Source organism: Schistocerca serialis, chromosome 3 (genome assembly GCF_023864345.2).
Source record: "Schistocerca serialis cubense isolate TAMUIC-IGC-003099 chromosome 3, iqSchSeri2.2, whole genome shotgun sequence".
Taxonomy (NCBI): domain Eukaryota; kingdom Metazoa; phylum Arthropoda; class Insecta; order Orthoptera; family Acrididae; genus Schistocerca; species Schistocerca serialis.
In genome coordinates, this window is record NC_064640.1 from 953,701,310 (window position 1) to 953,720,477 (window position 19,168).

Genomic DNA, 19,168 nt, shown 5'->3' on the forward strand with positions numbered 1-19,168 from the left:
TGAGATGCCTTGGACAGGGTAGGGAAGGGGGTAATGGTTTTCTGAACATGTCTTGTCTCCACCTTGTGCAAGGTTTGAAGAAATGTCTGATGCTGTATGTGATACTACCAAAGTTTCTATGAAGAAAGCAGTGGAGGAACTGGTGGAAATAAACCAAAAAGAAATAGATCCTGGGGTAGATATTCATGACAGCATACCGTATTTACTCGAATCTAAGCCGCACTTTTTTTCCGGTTTTTGTAATCCAAAAAACTGCCTGTGGCTTAGAATTGAGTGCAAAGTAAGCGGAAGTTCTTAAAAATGTTGGTAGGTGCCGCCACAACTAACTTCCGCCATCGAATATATGTAGTCCTACACAGGCATGCTTTGCAGGCACAAAGATAAATACTGGCGCCAAAACCTCTGCGTCAGTAAATAAATTTAAAAAAAAGTGGAAGACAAGCTTTTTTCGCCGCCCCGAGTTTCGACCACTGCATTTTCATACATTATCCAACGAAGTAAATACAAATTCCATATTGTTCCTCTTTGAATGTAGCAGCATTTCAATGTACTACGAAAATCCGACTGGCAAGACTATTTGCGATGTTTGTCAATATGGCCAATTTTACGTTCTGAATTTTTTCCTACCTGTGAGAAGAGATGGTTGCTAATAGGAACTTTTATGAATTGTGAATCACGTGCAGTATTCTCTTCACCATAAGAATAATGTGAATATAAACATTTTGCCATGTATTCTTTCGTGTTTGCTGCTATCTCATTTAAATCCTATCTGCCTAATAACCTACGAACCTAGTGTGAGACAGCAGCAAATGCGGAAGAATATACATATCATGTCATGTTTATATTCGTATTATTCTTATGCCTAATAGTGATGCAATCAGAAATGAAGCACGGCAATTGATTAGATTTTTAAATCTAAGATGACTAATTTCTGTGCAGAATGTAACGTACACAAGAGGCCTCTGCAAAGATTTTCAAACGGAGAAAAATTTTAGCTACACTCTCGATCAGCACATCCATCATACGTAGTCTATTATTTGGTTCTTGTTGATCATTATCAAAGAAAGCAGCAGTGTAAGCAACAACAAATACCAGTCTCTTGCCATTGTTTCACTAATGAGACAATTCCTCTCTTTTTTTATTGTAAGCGGCGGTAGTGCACACAAAAGCAAGCCATGTCGCGAGCGGCGACAGGTCGTAAACACTCATTATCAGAATGCATGACACAGTACAATAATGCATTTTCAGATTAGAGTGACGTAAACACCTATAACAAAGAGAACGGCACTTATCAGATCAAAGAAAAAAAAGCAACCGATTCAAACCAGACGAAGCACCTGAAAAAGGAAGGGTATCCGTATAAATATGGACGGAGCGCCTGACGCATAGCAATGGCAACCTGGTAAAGCTCAACTGCTAAGCTTACGACTCGAACCAAACTGTAGCTGTATCGCCATTCATTCGACCTAAATTGTGTCTCATATTACAATAGACCAACTTTGTTTTGATTTGGAGGTGCGGCCTAAAACTTTTCTCTCCCCTTGAATTTCGAGTCTCAGATTTCAGGTGCGGCTTAGATTCGGGAAATTTTTTTTTCCTGGATTTCAGGTCTCATTTTTCAGGTGCGGCTTAGATTTGAGTGCGGCTTAGATTTGAGTAAATACGGTATCTCCTACAGATGTTACTGATCTGTGTGTGTCTGTAGTCTGTAGATGGGACGTGGATGAAGAGGGATCACACGTCTCTGTATGGAGTTGCATCTGTTATTGGTATTGACTCAGGTAAAGGTTTTGATGTAAAAATTATATCTAAATACTGCCACCAGTGTACAACAAGGAAAATGTCCAACAATGGAGACAGTAAGAAACTGTAGCAAGAAAAGCATGCAATAGTATGCTCTATGAATTATAGTGGCTCAAGTTGGGGCATGGAGGCTGCTGCAGTTGTCAGGATGTTCTCCAGATCTGAGGACCAGTATGGTGTTAGATATACTAAATACCTTGGCAATCTGAACTCCTCTTCGTTCAAAGCTGTAGCAGATAAAAATCTGTACAATACAACAATAGAAAAGTTGGAATGTGTTGGACACATCCAAAGGAGGCTTGGTGGTAGGCTTCGTCGCTTGCTGAAAGAAAAGAAAGGTGAAGTACTTGAGGATGGAAAACCACTAGGAGGAAAAGGAAGCTTAATCTGAAAGAAACGGATTTATAGGACAGCTATCAGGAAAAACACACACATTTTAGAGGCAATGAGGTGTGCTGTGTGGGAAATTTTTTTCCACAAACTATCCACTGACCAAACCCCAATGCACAATCTATGTCTGAACGATGATTGGTGTAAGTAGAACAACAGAAGTGACACCTATTCACATAAACACTCATAACCAGAACCTGTTACGAATGCAATTATGCCCACATTCAGGTTTCTTGCAAACCCTGATTTACTGAGGAAGTGTCTTCATGGAAAGACACAAAATGCAAATGAAAGCCTCAATAATTTAATTTGGATTAGTTACTCAAAAAGGACATTCTGTAGACTTGAAGTACTCAAAATAGGTGTCTATGATGTAGTTTTATGTTACAATAATGGAAAGAATGGCAGAATTGAAGTGCTGAAGAGAGTTGGTATAGATCCTGGTGTGTTTACAACAGAAGCATATTACACCATCGACAAGAGCAGGGTCAAGAAAGCTAACAGATCAGTTTCTTACCTGCAAATACAGGCCAGGCAGATTCGAAGAGGAGAGAAGAGAAACCTGGAGGATGAGGAGTATCAGTATGGAGGATTTTAAAATTGAGATAAGCTTATTACACATCAAAGTATGAAAAGAAAATCTTTGAACCTCATTTTCTCTGTTTCACATTTTTTACGTTATTGGAAGCCTTTTCTCAAAAAGTATATGCGCTAATGCTATGAAATTTTCAGGAACTGTTCACAACATGTTGCTGTCTCCCTGGAACTAAAAGAAACAAGATCCTGCAATTACATTCTGCTTTTTAGATGATTGTATGTAGAAAATAAAGTTAATTTTGGAGGTGCAAAATTAAAAACTCAGTTAATGACACAACTTGTACCATAAATTAATAACTGTTGTTCAGTGGTCTTATAACCTTCTCAGGACACTACAATAAAATTTTCAGATTAATTGCATGATTAAAATTTGAGTTATGGCTTTTTATAAAGACAATTAAAAAAATTAAAAATTCAAATTTCTGGCAAAATATTAATCTTGCATATTTTATTATGTTTTTTATGTTAAAACACAGCTCTTATGCTTTACTCATGCAAAATTTTAGATATGTAAATTAATAAATATAGTTGTAATGATTTTTAAAATAAATGTTTACATTTTCCATAACATCGCCCCTTAGCGCAGATGAGGTTGAGTTGACTGAGAAGGTCTGCCAAGAGGGCACCTCTCTGACAGGTTCAGGGAGAGCCCAAAAGAGATGGTGCATATTAAAGTCATTGAGCAGTAAAAAGGGGCGAGGGAGTTGTCCAATAAGTTGAAGGATGTCGGCCCTGGTGACACCGAATAACGGAGGGATGTAAACAGTACAAACGGAAAAGGTGAAGTGAGGAAGGAAAATGTGGACTGCAACAGCTTGCAGCTGGGTGTTAAAGGAGATGGTTTGACTATGATCATCATCTCGGATGAGCAACATGACACCCCCACAAGATGGAATGCTATCCTTGGGGGGAAAGGTCAAAGCAGACCAGAAAGAAATGCAAGGGGTCAAAGCAGTAATGAGGATGCAATTTTGTTTCCTGGAGGCAGAGAACAAGTGGAGATTGTGACTCCAAGAGCAGCTGTAATTCCTCCCGGTTGGATATCAGGCCGTGAACGTTCCAATGGAGGAGAGTCATGATGGAGAAAGAGGAGGAGGGAAAAAACGAAGAGGTGTCACCTCAGCAGCTGCTGAGTGCCAGCCTTTGAAGACACTGCTACAGGGCACAGAGGCTGGAGGCTCCTGCTCCACAACATCTACAGAGGTGTCGGCATTCTCTCTCAACAAGTGTGCGGAGTAAAGGGCAGAAAAACGATTGGCGGTGCACTTAGGCGACATGAAGGTCGGCTGGGTGAGGGTATCATGTGACAACACTGTTGAAGTGGATCTCCAAGTCAGTGAAGGAGATGTTTGACTTCTTGGAGCCTTTGCAGTTGGCAGATGATCAATCAGATGTCTGCTGGCTGGAGGGATGGAAAAAGTCTTTGTGAGAGTGTGCCTTCTGTCCTTTCTGGCCTGCTGGTTGTGTAGAAGGCGATTTTGCCACATGAGGCAAAAATCTGGTGGCTTGTTGCACAGCTGGAGGAGAAGGAGATGGGGATGCTACTGTGACACTGGGTGATTTTACAACCACGGTGCTGAATTTGAGGTCTCATGTCAGTGTGGCCATGTCCTTCATGGAGTGAGATGTAACAAGCACGGTACTGTAAGTGCTGGATGGTGATACACAGTGTTTCTGACTAGCCAACACCTTGCGAGTGACAGGGCAAGGCACTTTTTCCTTCACCCAGATCTCCTGGATGTATCGGTCATCGAGATAATGGGACAATCTTGGGAGGAGGCTGCAGGGTCACCACTGCAATTCATACAGTGGGGAGAAGGGGGCAGACAATCACCCTCATGAGCATCCCTACTACAGGTTACACATTTGGCTAGGTGTCGACAGGACAGTCAACTGTGGTTGTAACAATCATACGGATAGGAGCGCATCTGGTTGGGAATGTACACTCGGGCTGTGATAGCTTCATAGCCTATCAAATGTGAGAAAAAGAGAGCATGTGGGCACTAAGGATTCATCTATCTTTTTCATCACCCGATGGACTGCAATGACGCGCTGATCAGAGAGGTCAGTTTCAATTTCTGCCTCAATCCGACCATCGAGTAGCCTTGTGTAAACAACACCACGCAAAAAATTCAGCGTTTGATGGGCCTCAACATGAACAGGATAGCCATAGAGGAGCAAAGCTGCAAGCAGTTGTTGTGCCAGAGAATAACACGTAGTTTTCAAAAGCAAAGTGCCATTGCATAAACAAGAGCAGAATTTCACAGGGCCGGTAGCTGTATCAACACCTTTCTGTTTAAAAAACATATTAACAACAGCAAAGGACTGACAGTCTTCAGTACATGAAATCACGAGGAAGTGAGGTGAGGCTGGGAGGGTCTTTTAAACATTAGCCTCATTCTGTTTACATTTAGTAGATTAAGACTGAGAAGATGATGATTGGCTCATTGTGAGAAAATCCCCATGATTTCCAGCATCTCCAAAAGCGCTCTCCTTCCAACTGGGAGGCCCCTCAGAGGGTGCGCTCACCCAACTTAGGTGATTGTTCACATCACAGGTCACACCTACCGAACACCCAACAGAGGGATCAATTGGCAAATTGAGAAGGTAACAGGTCAGGCAGTCACCACTCCCTGGGCCTGGCCTGTACTGGGGGCAGGGGGTGTACATGTGAACCCTACCTGTCAACCCAGGGCTGGGCATTATGCGTTACCCATTCACCAGTTATGTGTCAGACATGTGGGCCAGCCTTGAGTAATGCACAGGGAGGAGGAGGAGGAGGAGGAGGAGGAGGAACCTCAGACACTGAAGCAGAGAAAGGATAGAAGATGGCAAATGAAGAAAGAAAATAAATAAATAAACAGTAGAGCGATTGGTCTGATATGAGGCTACTGAAAATGCAAAACCCATTCCCAAAAATATCACAGCCATGTTCCCCAAGGCAGGAGGAAAAATATAGCAAGAGGATAGATATGCAGCATGGAAGGGAAAAGATGCTGCAGAGGTGGGGGCCCTTTGGTGGCCAAGCACAAACTCACCAGAGTGTGGTGAGCCCCCTTGGGGAACAGAATCCTTGCTTTCAGGTATATAAAAATTAGTGAATACAAAATTAAAATGAAACAAATTGACATAAATGCATCGTGTTGTTGATTTTCATGAGACATTATTAAAGTATGGAATGAAGACCTTTTGTGGCCACATGAAACTTGGCTAAATACCAGTCATTCTATCAGAAAAGGCTGAAAAGATGACAGTGCAAATGTATGTACTGCTGTTCCCAATGGAAAGGATGCAAGAATTATTGTCTTACTCATTGACACTTCCTGTGGGTTTGTACCAAACTGTGTCCCGGTTTACAAATTAAGGGAAACAAGCGAACACCATGAAGAGATGAATCACAAGACATTTCTTGAGTGGTACAGCAACTATCGGATGACTCAAATCAGCTGTTTGTCTTTGTTATGGATAATGCCTCATGCCCTACAGTTATCAGAGATAAAGCTTCAGTGATGGTAACAAAAATAGTTGACACTATAGATTAATTAAAACCTCACAATGTGCAAATTCAGGAAAATTTGCATAAGGTGGAGTTCATAGAACTTACGAAACAAAATATGCCACAGCTTCAACAGTATATTGTTCATGAGTTGGCAAAAGAACATGACCACAGGGCTGTTGTGCTTTCACCATACTGCTTCCACTGTAATGCTATTGAAATGATTTGGGTACATATCAAGTCTTACATGACAACAAATAATGAAAGCTAACATGAGGCATAACTCCAGATACTGTTAGAGAGAGCTGTGGCACAAATGACACTTGAGAAGTACAACACACTGAAAAATTTGTTAAAGAATCCTGAAAACATGAAGTGAGGATAGTAAACAATAAGAAGATATAGTTTTATCCACAGACACAAACATCCACAGAACACAGCACAGATAACAACAGTGTTGAGAAAGGAAATGACTCTGCAAACAATGGAGAAATGCAGATTGTGGCACAGGGGTAAACATCACTCAGTTCACACATACTTTGAGTACCTTCACCTGGAGTTCCATAAGAATTCTCATTTCACAGTTAAGGAATACCCTCCCCCTGCAGATGTACGACATACTACGTGTGCACTACAATGACCGGTAAGATATGTAGGAAAGCTATGACCAAATAGTAGAACCATTGAGTCATCAGCAGTAACTAAAAAAAGAGAGAGAGAGAGAGAGAGAGAGAGAGAGAGAGAGAGAGAGAGAGAGAATAAATAATAAATCCTTTGTTAAGTTAGAGTGCACGCACGCATACTCACCCACTTACCTACCCACCCACGCATGCATGCCCATTCACACGTGCACTTACGCACCCCCCCCCCCCCCCAACACACACACACACACACACACACACACACACACACACACACACACACACACACACACGACCTTAAGTGACAAGGTTATTACAATTCCATAAAATGAACTCACTACTGCACATTAAGGGTATACGGAATGAGTTTTTCGATGAAAAAATCTATTTTTGGGTAAATGCATTTTCGAAAAATTTAGACTCTCCCGTTTAATACCATGTATAAAATATTTGGATGACGTGAATAGAACTATTTTAAATAATTTTTTAAAATAATTTCGACACATGATGTTCCGCACCTTGTATATGAGATGCGAAATATACCTGATATACACAGCCTTGCCAGAGATATAATTGAGCACAAGAGAGTTAGCTTTTCTGTTGACTACACTGCTAGACAGTTGACAATAGATTCTGCATCATTTGTATTGTTTCCTTTGTGAGTACATCCATGTCATTGTTGTGAAAGTCGTATGTGGAGAAGTCATTGAGTTTTCTTTCCTTCAACATGCCAAGACCTAGTCTGAAGGTATTTAGAAAGCGTGTACATTGGCGCAAGAAAGTAAAGTGTACTAAAAATTCGTCTGATTCATCTTCATCAGTATCTGATGTCCCAGTAGCGACTAACCTCAACACTGGTAGTGATACATTGAGTGATGCTGCTGCCACTACACCGGAAAGTGCTTCAAGAAGAAAACTAGCTGGAATTGAAGAATAAAAGAAACTAAATGCTGGGACTACAAAATATGAAGTAATTAACGTCTCTCTATTATCAGAAATTTTGGAGAACAATGTGTGCTGCAAACAATGTGGAAAATGTGGTGTTTCATTGAAAACAAACTTACATGTAGGACTTGCTTGTGAATTAGAGCTGATGTGCAGTTATTGCAAACACAGTGTTACTTTCTTCAATTCCTCACATGTTACTGCAGATACAGGTAAACTATACGATATAAACATTAGACTGGTTTATGGATTACGGTGTATAGGAAAGGGCAGGGCTGCAGGTGCCATGTTGTGTGGTGTGATGAACCTCCCTCCTCCACCTTCAAAATTTAACAAACACATAATTGCAATAGGCTCTGCTGTAGAAGATGTGGCACAGGAAAACATGAAAGATGCTGTTAAGGAAGCAGTTGTTGAAAATAATAATAGCAGAGACTTGTCCATAGCTTTTGATGGAAGTTGGCAGAAGAGAGGCCACACATCTCTGAATGGTGTAGTAACAGCTACAAGTGTGGACACTGGTAAGGTAGTTGATGTGGCAATACTTTCCAAGCATTGCAGATGCAAGGAGAAAATGAAAAATAAACATGAAGAGGAGTGCATGGCAAATTACTATGGGTCAAGTGGTGGTATGGAAGTTGCTGGTGTAAGAAGTATTTATCAACGCTCAGTAAAATGGTACAACGTTAGATACATAAATTATCTTGGAGATGGTGACTCAAAGGCTCTCAAAGAAATTGAGGAACTGAGACCCTATGGTAACGATGTGAAAATTTCCAAACTGGAGTGTGTTGGCCATGTTCAGAACAGGATGGGATCGAGACTTTGACGGCTCAAGGCTAGCATGAAAGGCAAGAAATTGAGCGATGGAAAAACTTTAGATGGGAAAAATAGACTGACAGATGCTACAATAGATCATATGCAGAAGTGCTATGGTCTAGCAATAAGACAGAATACAGCAGATGCAGAATTAATGAGAAGAGCAGTCTGGCCTCTGTTTTTTCATACAGCTTCAAACAATGAGAATCCCCAACATAGGCTATGTCCAAAAGGAGACGATAGTTGGTGCAAGTACAACAGAGGCAAGGTAACTAAGAAACAATACAATCATCCTCATCACCTGCCACCTGCCATAAAGGATTAAATAAAACCAATATTCTGAGACCTCGCAGATATTAGTCTACTAAAGAAATGTCTTCATGGCCGGACTCAAAATCCAAATGAGTGTGTGAACCATGTGATATGGAATAGACTACCTAAAACTGTGTTTGTGGGTATAAACACACTTCACTTTGGTGTTTATGATGCTGTTTCATCATTCAATCAGGGCAATATAACAAAGTGCAAAGTTCTGCAGAAGTTGGGGCTCTGTGTAGGACTACGAACTGCCGCAGCTATGCTTTGTTTGGACAAGGAACGGCTCAGGTCTTCAGATAATGCCATAAAAGTATATTCAAAGATGGCTAGACAGCATAGCAGAGCCATCAAGAGGAAGCTGTTGGATGATTCTGATGATACAAGCTATGGAGCAGGCTTGCACTGAAGAAAAAACTTTGAAGCTAATTTCCCGTAACCTTTTTTTTTTTTTTTTTTTTTTTTTTTTTTTTTTTTTTTTTTTTTTTTTTTTTTTTTTTTTTTTGTGTATAAGGTACACTTTCTCAGGGCCTATTTATAGTAGAAAAATGAAATTTTCTGTAATTGTTCCTTAAGACCTTCTAATATATCTGAATTAAAAGATATGTGCAATTATTTTGTATTAATGGATGTAAATTTTAAAATACTTGTTAAAATGTATAACTTTTTTAACATTTAAAAAAAATAAAATATCTGAAAAACTATACATTATTTTTTCAAAATTAATAATTCAGCATAAAAGCAGAACATATCTCTGCGTTCTGTGAAAAAATCAAGAGTATCGTCCAAATAACAAATGAGAAAATGTTCCTAACTTTTAGCTCAATTTAACATTGTAAGCATAGGGCGTTCCGTATACCCTTAATAGGGAGTATGTGAAGGCAGTCAGTATGGAATTGCATAGTTACTGCTGCCACACCCATCCCCGTGTGCATATAATGGCAAACCAACGTCACCTCTCCCTTCCTGCTCAACTGTGCTTCACTGTCAGTCACTTTGTTATTCTGATTCAGATATATAGCAGTGTAGTATCCTTAAATGTCACAAAACACAATCTGCCTAGAATAGCAATTTTAGTATGATAAAATGAAATATTGGCTAAAACTTCCCTGTTCTGTGATTTCTCAATTTTTCATTTACTTATTTCCATTTGAGTTTGTATAGGATGATAAGATCATGGCACAATCATTGTGACTGTCTTCAATATGTAATAATTCATTTGTATGAAACTGACATATTAAAATATAAGGAACTGTTTGAGCATTAATACTTCTTTCACATTCACTGTTGCAAGAATTGATAAAACTAACTTTCAACACATCTATTCTTTGTTACTAACACATCTTTCTTTGCCGTGAATAAGAACAACTCTTTCCTTTCTTCCATTCCTTTACATTCTTCTGTTTGAGATGTTATTTTTGATTCTCTTTCTTGACAAAGTCTCCTTTGCATTTTCATTACTATTCTGTTTTTATACAAGCTATACTGTTTACTGATATTCGATTACAACTAAATGAGTAGAAGTGTAGATACCTTTCTTCATTTCATCTGCTGTCATTCTTACACATGGCAGCATTTCTAATTGTCATTTCACTCCACTTGACAATACACAAAATGGTTGCAAACACTAGATGTCTTCAAATTTTCATGTGCTCAGGAACAGAGTTAGGCATATTACTGTGCATTATGGGAGAAGAGTTGTCACATTTACAAATTGTTTAAACTAACAAATGGAAAAATACTGCACAGCTAAATTATGTTTAATCCTAAGGAATAACATTTTTCTTAAACAGAATTCATAAATTTGTGGACAAAAAAGTAAGGAGAAAGCTCACTGTTTATGCCACAAATCCTGCAGCACGTCGGAATCAAAAGGTTTAATAAGAGTGCCTCGGTTCCAACAAAAATCTGTGTCTCGCTGCCAGTTACCACTAGACTGTCTAACGCCTTCCACATCACCATTCCGACGAAATCCAAATCTTGGTCCTAAAGCAGACAAAGAAAGAAAGATTATTTGTATCTCTAAGATTTTGAGTATTTCGTAAAACACGAATACAAAAGTTAAACACAAAGCATTTCAACATAAGTGAAATGTAACCCCTGTAACTACAGTGCACTAGAAACAAAAGCATAAATGACCAAAAAAAGCTTGCCAAATCTAACATCTTCAATAGTCAGTATCTATCTGGAGATGACAAGAAACATGGGTGTGGGTCAAATATGAGAATGTGAAGTGGAAATGGTAGAGACACTAGTAAACTTACATCAAAGGGACAGACACACACACATCTAAGACCCCTACTCAAATAACCTAATGATGATGACTAATCGAGCACCAAATGTCGTATAGAAAAATTAGTCACTGAACCTCTGGCTTGGAATTACATTTCCTACTAATCACACAAGGGGGAAAAAAAATCATAAATCCTTGTACAGCACTGATTTACTGCATTTACTACTTATTCACACTGACAGTAACTGTAATTACAGCAATTTGAATAAAAATGATAAACCTGATGCATAAGAGGAGAGGAAGGAAAGAAATCTAGACTTCACCCATTGACTGTTGGGGTCGTGGGACGAGTTTAGGCGCACTGAGTCACAGCTACCTGAGCACTACAGACACGTAAACACGCAGAGCTGTCTTTCCGCCCTGCTCTTCCAGTAGCTGTTCAGTGGTCTGACTATATAGGTTGACAGTGCATATACGTTTGTTGCTGTGTTCCCTCTTTGCAGAATTTGGTTTCAATTCCTGTGTTTTTGTCAGTTTTCTTGTTTTCTATGTGAGAAATGTCACGTCGCTGTGGTTTCACAGATAAAGAGATCCTGGACATGCTCACCAGGAGCAACAGTGAGTGTGAATTATCTGACATTGCTAGCAGTGATAAGTCTTCAACAGAAACCTCAGCACTTTACATCAGTGGGGAGAGCAAGAATTATAGTCAGCAGTTCCTCTGAATCCGAGGAATCAGAAAGTGACAGTGAAATGGTTCAGAAAAGAACGCACTTGAGTGACACATTTTACTGGAAAGAAACCAATTTCCAGCTGTTAAACCATTACTTCAATGACTCGAGTTCAGGACACAAATGTCAATTGGATACTGACCCAAGCATTCTTTCATTTCTTGTGAAATTTCTGTCTCAAGAACTGTTGCAATTTATTGCAGACAAAACAAATCATTTTTACATTTACACCAGAGGAAATACTACAGAATCTGTGAATTCTCAACTGTCAAAGTGGAAAGACACTGGATTTGAGGAAATGTATTGTTTTGTTGCTGTTTGCCTTCTAATGGTACAAGTTAAAAAGTTAAAATTAAGTGATTATTGATCTAGAGACACACTTTTGAACACGCCAGTTTCCAGCAAAATTATGTCCCGAGGCCATTTTTGCTACTTTTGAGAACATTACACTTCAGTGATAACTCTGCGAGTACCAGAGGCGACAGTCTATTTTAGGACGATTGTTGACAAAGTTCGTAAGGCGTTTCGTAATTTATTTCGCCCACATCACAAGCTTTGTATAGATGAAAGTCTTGCTCTTCAAAGGACAATTATCTTTTAAGCAGTTTATTCCAACCAAGCGAAGTAGATTTGGAATAAAGACATTTGTACTGGGTGACTGTCAGAGTGGGTATATTTTAGATTTTATTGTATATAGAGGTGCAACAACAGAAATTGGGTTCAACAATTTCAGAAAAAGTGGCGACGTAGTGACAACTCTTATAGGACCTTATCTGGAACAGGGTCATATTCTTTATGTCGATAATTGGTACTCCAGCCCAGACCTGTTCCTCTGGCTTCACAACCATGGAACAGCTGCATGTGGCACTGTTCATAAGAATAGGCGCAACATGCCAAAACTGCAGAAGAAATTAAAACGAGGACAAACTGAGTTTAAGTCCACTGACAAGGTCCTTGCTATCAAGTGGTGAGATAAGAGAGAGGTGTGCATTTTGACCACAAGTCACACAACACAAATGGTTGAAACAGAAAAGACACAGAAATACTGGCAAAAAAATAAAGAAACCACAATGTATTGTAGATTAAAAGTTCAGTATGAGTGCAGTTGACCATTGTGACATGTTACTGAGCTCAGTGGGAACAGTGAGTAAGACTGTGAAATGGTTCAAGAAATATTTTTTTCACATTTTGGATTTGTGCCCTCTAAATGCTCATGCTATCCACCAGTCAGTAAAAGGGCAAAAAATGGCATTCACACAGTTTCACCTTTCTCTTGTAAGGGAGATTGTAGAAAAATATGCTACAGAATGGAAAAAAGCCGATAGGGGAAGGTGCTATGATGACGAGAATCCTCTGCGATTCACAGGGAGACATTTTCCGCCTGTTACGGGTGCAGTTGACTGTTGTGACATGTTACTGAGCTCAGTGAGATCAGACATTTGCAGAAAAGTATGCTCATGCACAGATTCGTGGTTTGCACGAAACCGAAAGTGCCCTGGGAAACTAGATACCAATGTAAAACTTACAACATTCCATTATATGTTGTACCCTGGTTTGAGACTTATCATACAAAGAAGCATTATTAGTCATTAGGAACTAAATCTGAGAAAATTTATTGACACTTCTGAATGAACTACTAAAAAAAAGGCAAAAATGTAAAAAAACGTATAAATCCATTTTTAACTTCACCAGTGCTGGTCCAAGGCCTGGATCGAAAAGGATGGGAAATAGATGCAACAGGTGTAAAATTATTCAAATGAAGCCTGACTTCATCATATATAGCAGTTTAATGGCAAATGAACGGACTTGGTGATTGAAATGGCACAATATCCATGCACAAGGAAAGCGTTTCTGAAGAAGAGAAATTTGTTAACATCGAGTATAGATTTAAGTGTCAGGAAGTCGTTTCTGAAAGTATTTGTATGGAGTGTAGCCATGTATGGAAGTGAAACATGGACGATAACTAGTTTGGACAAGAAGAGAATAGAAGCTTTCGAAATGTGGTGCTACAGAAGAATGCTGAAGATTAGATGGGTAGATCACATAACTAATGAGGAGGTATTGAATAGAATTGGGGAGAAGAGGAGTTTGTGGCACAACTTGACAAGAAGAAGGTACCAGTTGGTAGGACATGTTCTGAGGCATCAAGGGATCACAAATTTAGCATTGGAGGGCAGTGTGGAGGGTAAAAATCAAAGAGGGAGACCAAGAGACGAATACACTAAGCAGATTCAGAAGGATGTAGGTTGCAGTAAGTACTGGGAGATGAAGAAGCTTGCACAGGATAGAGTAGCATGGAGAGCTGCATCAAACCAGTCTCAGGACTGAAGACAACAACAACAACAACAACAACAACAACATCCACATCCATGCTGTGGCAAACATAATTACGACAAGTACATTGCGCCAGTAAAACAAAACCCATATATTAATATGCATACAATACATTTAAATTATTAATGCATAACAGGGGCAGTTATATTCTTTTATCTTTAGTAGTACAAATATAGATCACATTCAGTCTATTTGTACAAAACATGTTTTCCATAACTGATTTGAAAACCTTTAATCAACACAAAGCAACATACTGAAGTTAAGACTCTGTTCTCAGTGCAATATTTCTTGCTACTTTGACTCTGTTGTTAGCCAATATTGGAAATTAAACTCATTGTTCTGGGGAGGGTTCGGGGCTTAAAATTTGTTGTTTGAATGAGACTGGCTTTGAAGCATTAATAGAAAATGGTATTAGTAAAAGAAGTATCAAATATACCCTGCTTCCATCTTTTCATAAAAATCAACATCTTTTTGACTAATTGCAGATTATTGGAAAATAGTAGTGGAAAAAAAATTTTATTTTCCTTATCATTGTGCTGTCAATCTACTGCACTCTAAATTTCATTTTCATCATGCGTTCACTCTACTAGATATGCGAATACCCAACTTTCATTCCAGTTGTACAGCTTGGTATGTTTTACAGAGCATAGTTTTTTAGCAAAATCAAAACGAAAATACCGCATTTTGACGTTTTTACAAAATCTTAAATTTTGTGCTTAATTCATTCAGTACTGAAAAGGGCTATGGAAATGAAACATTGTGCCAAGTTTCACGTTCATCACAGCATTAGCTCAGGAGATGCAAGAAGCCAAACTTCGAAGTTCTTTGGGACGCCTATTTTTTTGGCCGAGTAACCTACAATTTTCTGGCTCAATGTGGCTCATAAAATTCTTTTCATTATTATTCTTAAGAGAATGCATAAAGTTCTACAAGATGGCCAAATTTTATTTCTTTACAAAAACTATTGCCCGAGATATTACAGCTCAAAGTCACCAAAAATTCACACTGACTCTGCAGAAGTTGTAATCAGCAGAGAAGTATTCAACACTGGGCGGGTTGCACAGCGTGGGCTGATCCGGTCCTGGCAGTGGCACTGAGGGACAGGCTCGCAGCGTACGTAGCCGGACTACACCGCAGGCCTCGGCGTTGCAGCGCAGTGAGCCAATGACATGCCTCCAGCAGTCAAAGGGTTAAACAGAAATGACATGAGCATGTATCTTGAGTGAAAGGTTATGGGGGCCATGAGGAAATGAAAGACACATTGGTTCATAATGCAGGCCAGGAAACAGGAAACAAAGGATAAGGAATTAATGTCCCACTGACAAAAAGATCATTAGATAGTGCAGAAGCTCACATTGGACAAGCATGTAACAAGAAAACAGCTGCAACTATTTTCTTCAAAGGAATCATCTTAACATTCATCTAGTTTTTTTAGGAAACCTAAATCAGAATGTTAGTATGTGGATTGAAAGTTACCAGGTCTGAAGAATAGTGAGACGGTTGTAATCTCAGACAAATAATGTATTTCAAGCTGAAGTGGACGGCAAAAAGTTTTTTGGAAAATACTATGAACAAAGTTCCAAAAGTGCTGATACTATATTAAGTGTAATATATAATAAAATCATTCAAATCCCTCATATACCATTTTTGAACATTGCTGTTGAAAGCTTGAGAATTTCATTCAAAATTATGTGGCCTGAATACTGAAAAGATATTATTCTTTCTCTACCATGTTTTATGGCTGTATGTTGCAGAAAATTTTCTCCTTATCTTAAAATACCTAGCTTCTTTCCAAACTGTAAAATCTGTCATAACTCACTTAGGCCTACCATTATCTGTCTGTTAGCCTGGCCTACTGTTCTGTCTTATACCTATGCTCCTCCATTTTTGATCTTAATCTTGCATTCTGCTTTACAACGAAGACAGTCACATGTTTTTTTCCCTTCCTATGAAATTGTTCACTTAACTAAGTATATTGACAAGCCTTTCACAATCAAGCTAAATTTATCACCATCATAATCAAACATTTAAGTAATGTGCCACTGGATTCAGATGTGGGCGCACTTCTCTTGAAGATGGTACACTTGAAGAAAGTTCTAAACCTGTAACTGCAGACGTAACAATGAGAAAATACAATTATGAGACTACGAAAGTGTCACAGAAATATCAAAAGAAATAATATGGCATATTTTCCATGAAGACTTAAGTGTAGCAGCACAGGCCTAGGCAAAAGGGCTCAACATCATAAAGAGCACCACTGGCAGCAATATACCATTCCTCCACAGAACTTATTGAACGCCACCGTCTGCCTCCCAGTCGGTGCTCACCGAGTTACTGAAATCAGGGACACTTTGGTACATGGCGTATATGACATTTGTAGCAGCAACACCACAACAAACACACTTTGACACCTCTAAATACTAGCTGTCCGACCAGAGTGGTCATTGAGTGAATCAGCTCATCATCAAGTGCATCATGTTGGCGTGTATCCCAGTGTTGGCTTCTGCCATGATTGTGCTACACTCTACATCAACATAATCTATATCACACTTAAATGCCTGCCAGAGGGTTCATTGAATCACCTTTACAATAGTTCTCTATTATTCCACTCTCAAAAAGTGAGCGGAAAAAATTAACACCTATATCTTTCTGTACAAGCTCCGATTTCCCTCATCTTATTATGATAATAATAATGTCTCCTCATGCAAGTCTGTGCCAAAAAAATATTTTCACATTCGGAGGAGAAAGCTGTTGATTGAAATTTCATGAGAAGATCCTACTGCAATGAGAAACACCTTTGTTTTAATGATGTCCATCCCAAATCCTGTATCATGTCCGTGACACACACTCCCCTATTTCTCGATAATACAAAACATGCTGCTCTTCTCTGAACTTTCTCAGTGTACTCTTTCAATCCTATACAGTACAGATCCCACACAATGCAGCAGTACTTCAAAAGAGGATGGACAAGCATAGTGTAGGCAGTCTCTTTAGTAGATCTCTTTCATCTTCTAAGTGTACCAATAGTAAATTGCAGTCTTTCCTTTGCCTTTCCCACTACATTTTCTATGTGTACTTTCCAATTTAAGTTTTTTGTAATTTAATTCCTATGTATTTAGTTGAATTTGTGGTTTTTAGATTCAACTGATTTACTGTATAACCGAAATTTAATAGATTCCTTTTACCACTCATGTGGGTGACCTCACACTTTTCATTATTTCGGATCAAATGCCAATTTTTGCACCATACAGATATATTTTCTAAATCATTTAGCGATTTGTTTTTATCCCTTTACTGGATAATAAACGACAGCATCATCTGTGAACAGCCTAAGATGACTACTCAGATTGTCTCCTACATCATTTATACAGGGTGAGTCACTTAACATTACCACTGGAAACACCTCCCAAACCACAACAAACACTGAATAACCAATTACAGAGACCAAAAGTGAGGAGAGAAATGCATGGACATATGATTTTCAACACATACTTATTGTGGTGTCACCGCCAGACACCACACTTGCTAGGTGGTAGCTTTCAAATCGGCCGCGGTCCGGTAGTATACGACGGACCCGCATGTCGCCACTGTCAGTAATTGCAGACCGAGTGCCGCCACATGGCAGGTCTAGAGAGACGTACTAGCACTCGCCCCAGTTGTACGGACGACTTAGCTAGCGATGCAACACTGTCGAAGCGTCGCTCCTGTGCAGAGCAGATAGTTAGAATAGCCTTCAGCTAAGTCAATGGCTACGACCTAGCAAGGCGCCATTAGCATTACATTGCATGTATCTACAGTCTCACTTGTATCGTCAAGAGCGATGTACAACAATGATGGATTAAAGTTAAGTATTCCAGCAGCTACGTACTTTTCTTTATAGCATTCATTACGTATCCTGTTTCAGACCTCACGCCAGCCTGCGTGAGTTTAAGGCGTGCATTTGGCCTCCTCTCTCAAGTAGTGTGGGTAGTGTTGGCTAACTGCCAACACTACATAAACTGGCGATGAGGATGTGATCAGTTTATGTAGTGTTGGCAGTTAGCCAACACTACACACACTACTTGAGAGAGGAGGCCAAATGCACGCCTTAAACTCACGCAGGCTGGCGTGAGGTCTGAAACAGGATACGTAATGAATGCTATAAAGAAAAGTACGTAGCTGCTGGAATACTTAACTTTAATCCATCATTGTTGTACATCGCTCTTGACGATACAAGTGAGACTCTGTAGATACATGCAATGTAATGCTAATGGCGCCTTGCTAGGTCATAGCCATTGACTTAGCTGAAGGCTATTCTAACTATCTGCTCTGCACAAGAGCGACGCTTCGACAGTGTTGCATCGCTAGCTAAGTCGTCCGTACAACTGGGGCGAGTGCTAGTACGTCTCTCTAGACCTGCCATGTGGCGGCGCTCGGTCTGCAATTACTGACAGTGGCGACATGCGGGTCCGTCGTATACTACCGGACCGCGGCCGATTTAAAAGCTACCACCTAGCAAGTGTGGTGTCTGGCGGTGACACCACACTTTTTTTTTTAAAAAAAGCTGTTATTAATTTTCGCACAACTGAAAATAGAAACGAATTCTTAATCAATGCTGTTTGTTACATTGCAAAATGTTAGGTACATCCGGACTAATTTGTAACATAAAGTTGATGCTTGAAGCCTCAGACACTCAGTCGCATGTTGTAACAAACAAGATCTACAGGGGTATGTTTACGAAGACTACGATGTTTATGAGTTTGGCTCTCTCAGTGTCTGCATGTAGCACTTGCTGAATTAGTCCTTTTTATTTTTTTTATTTACACGTCAAGTTCCATAGGACCAAATTGACGAGCAAATCTCCAAGGTCATGGAACGTGTCAGT

At 39.4% G+C, this 19,168-nt stretch overlaps 1 protein-coding gene across 1 annotated transcript in view; it reads right to left on the minus strand.

Annotated features, from left to right (window-relative positions):
- The window catches only part of LOC126471399 (PH-interacting protein), a 285,806-nt gene that overhangs the window by 64,455 nt on the left and 202,183 nt on the right, over nucleotides 1-19,168 (minus strand). Inside the window, exon 16 of the mRNA XM_050099524.1 lies at nucleotides 10,842-10,992. Within this exon, the coding sequence (XP_049955481.1) occupies nucleotides 10,842-10,992 (151 nt within the window). The remainder of the gene's footprint in view (nucleotides 1-10,841; nucleotides 10,993-19,168) is intronic.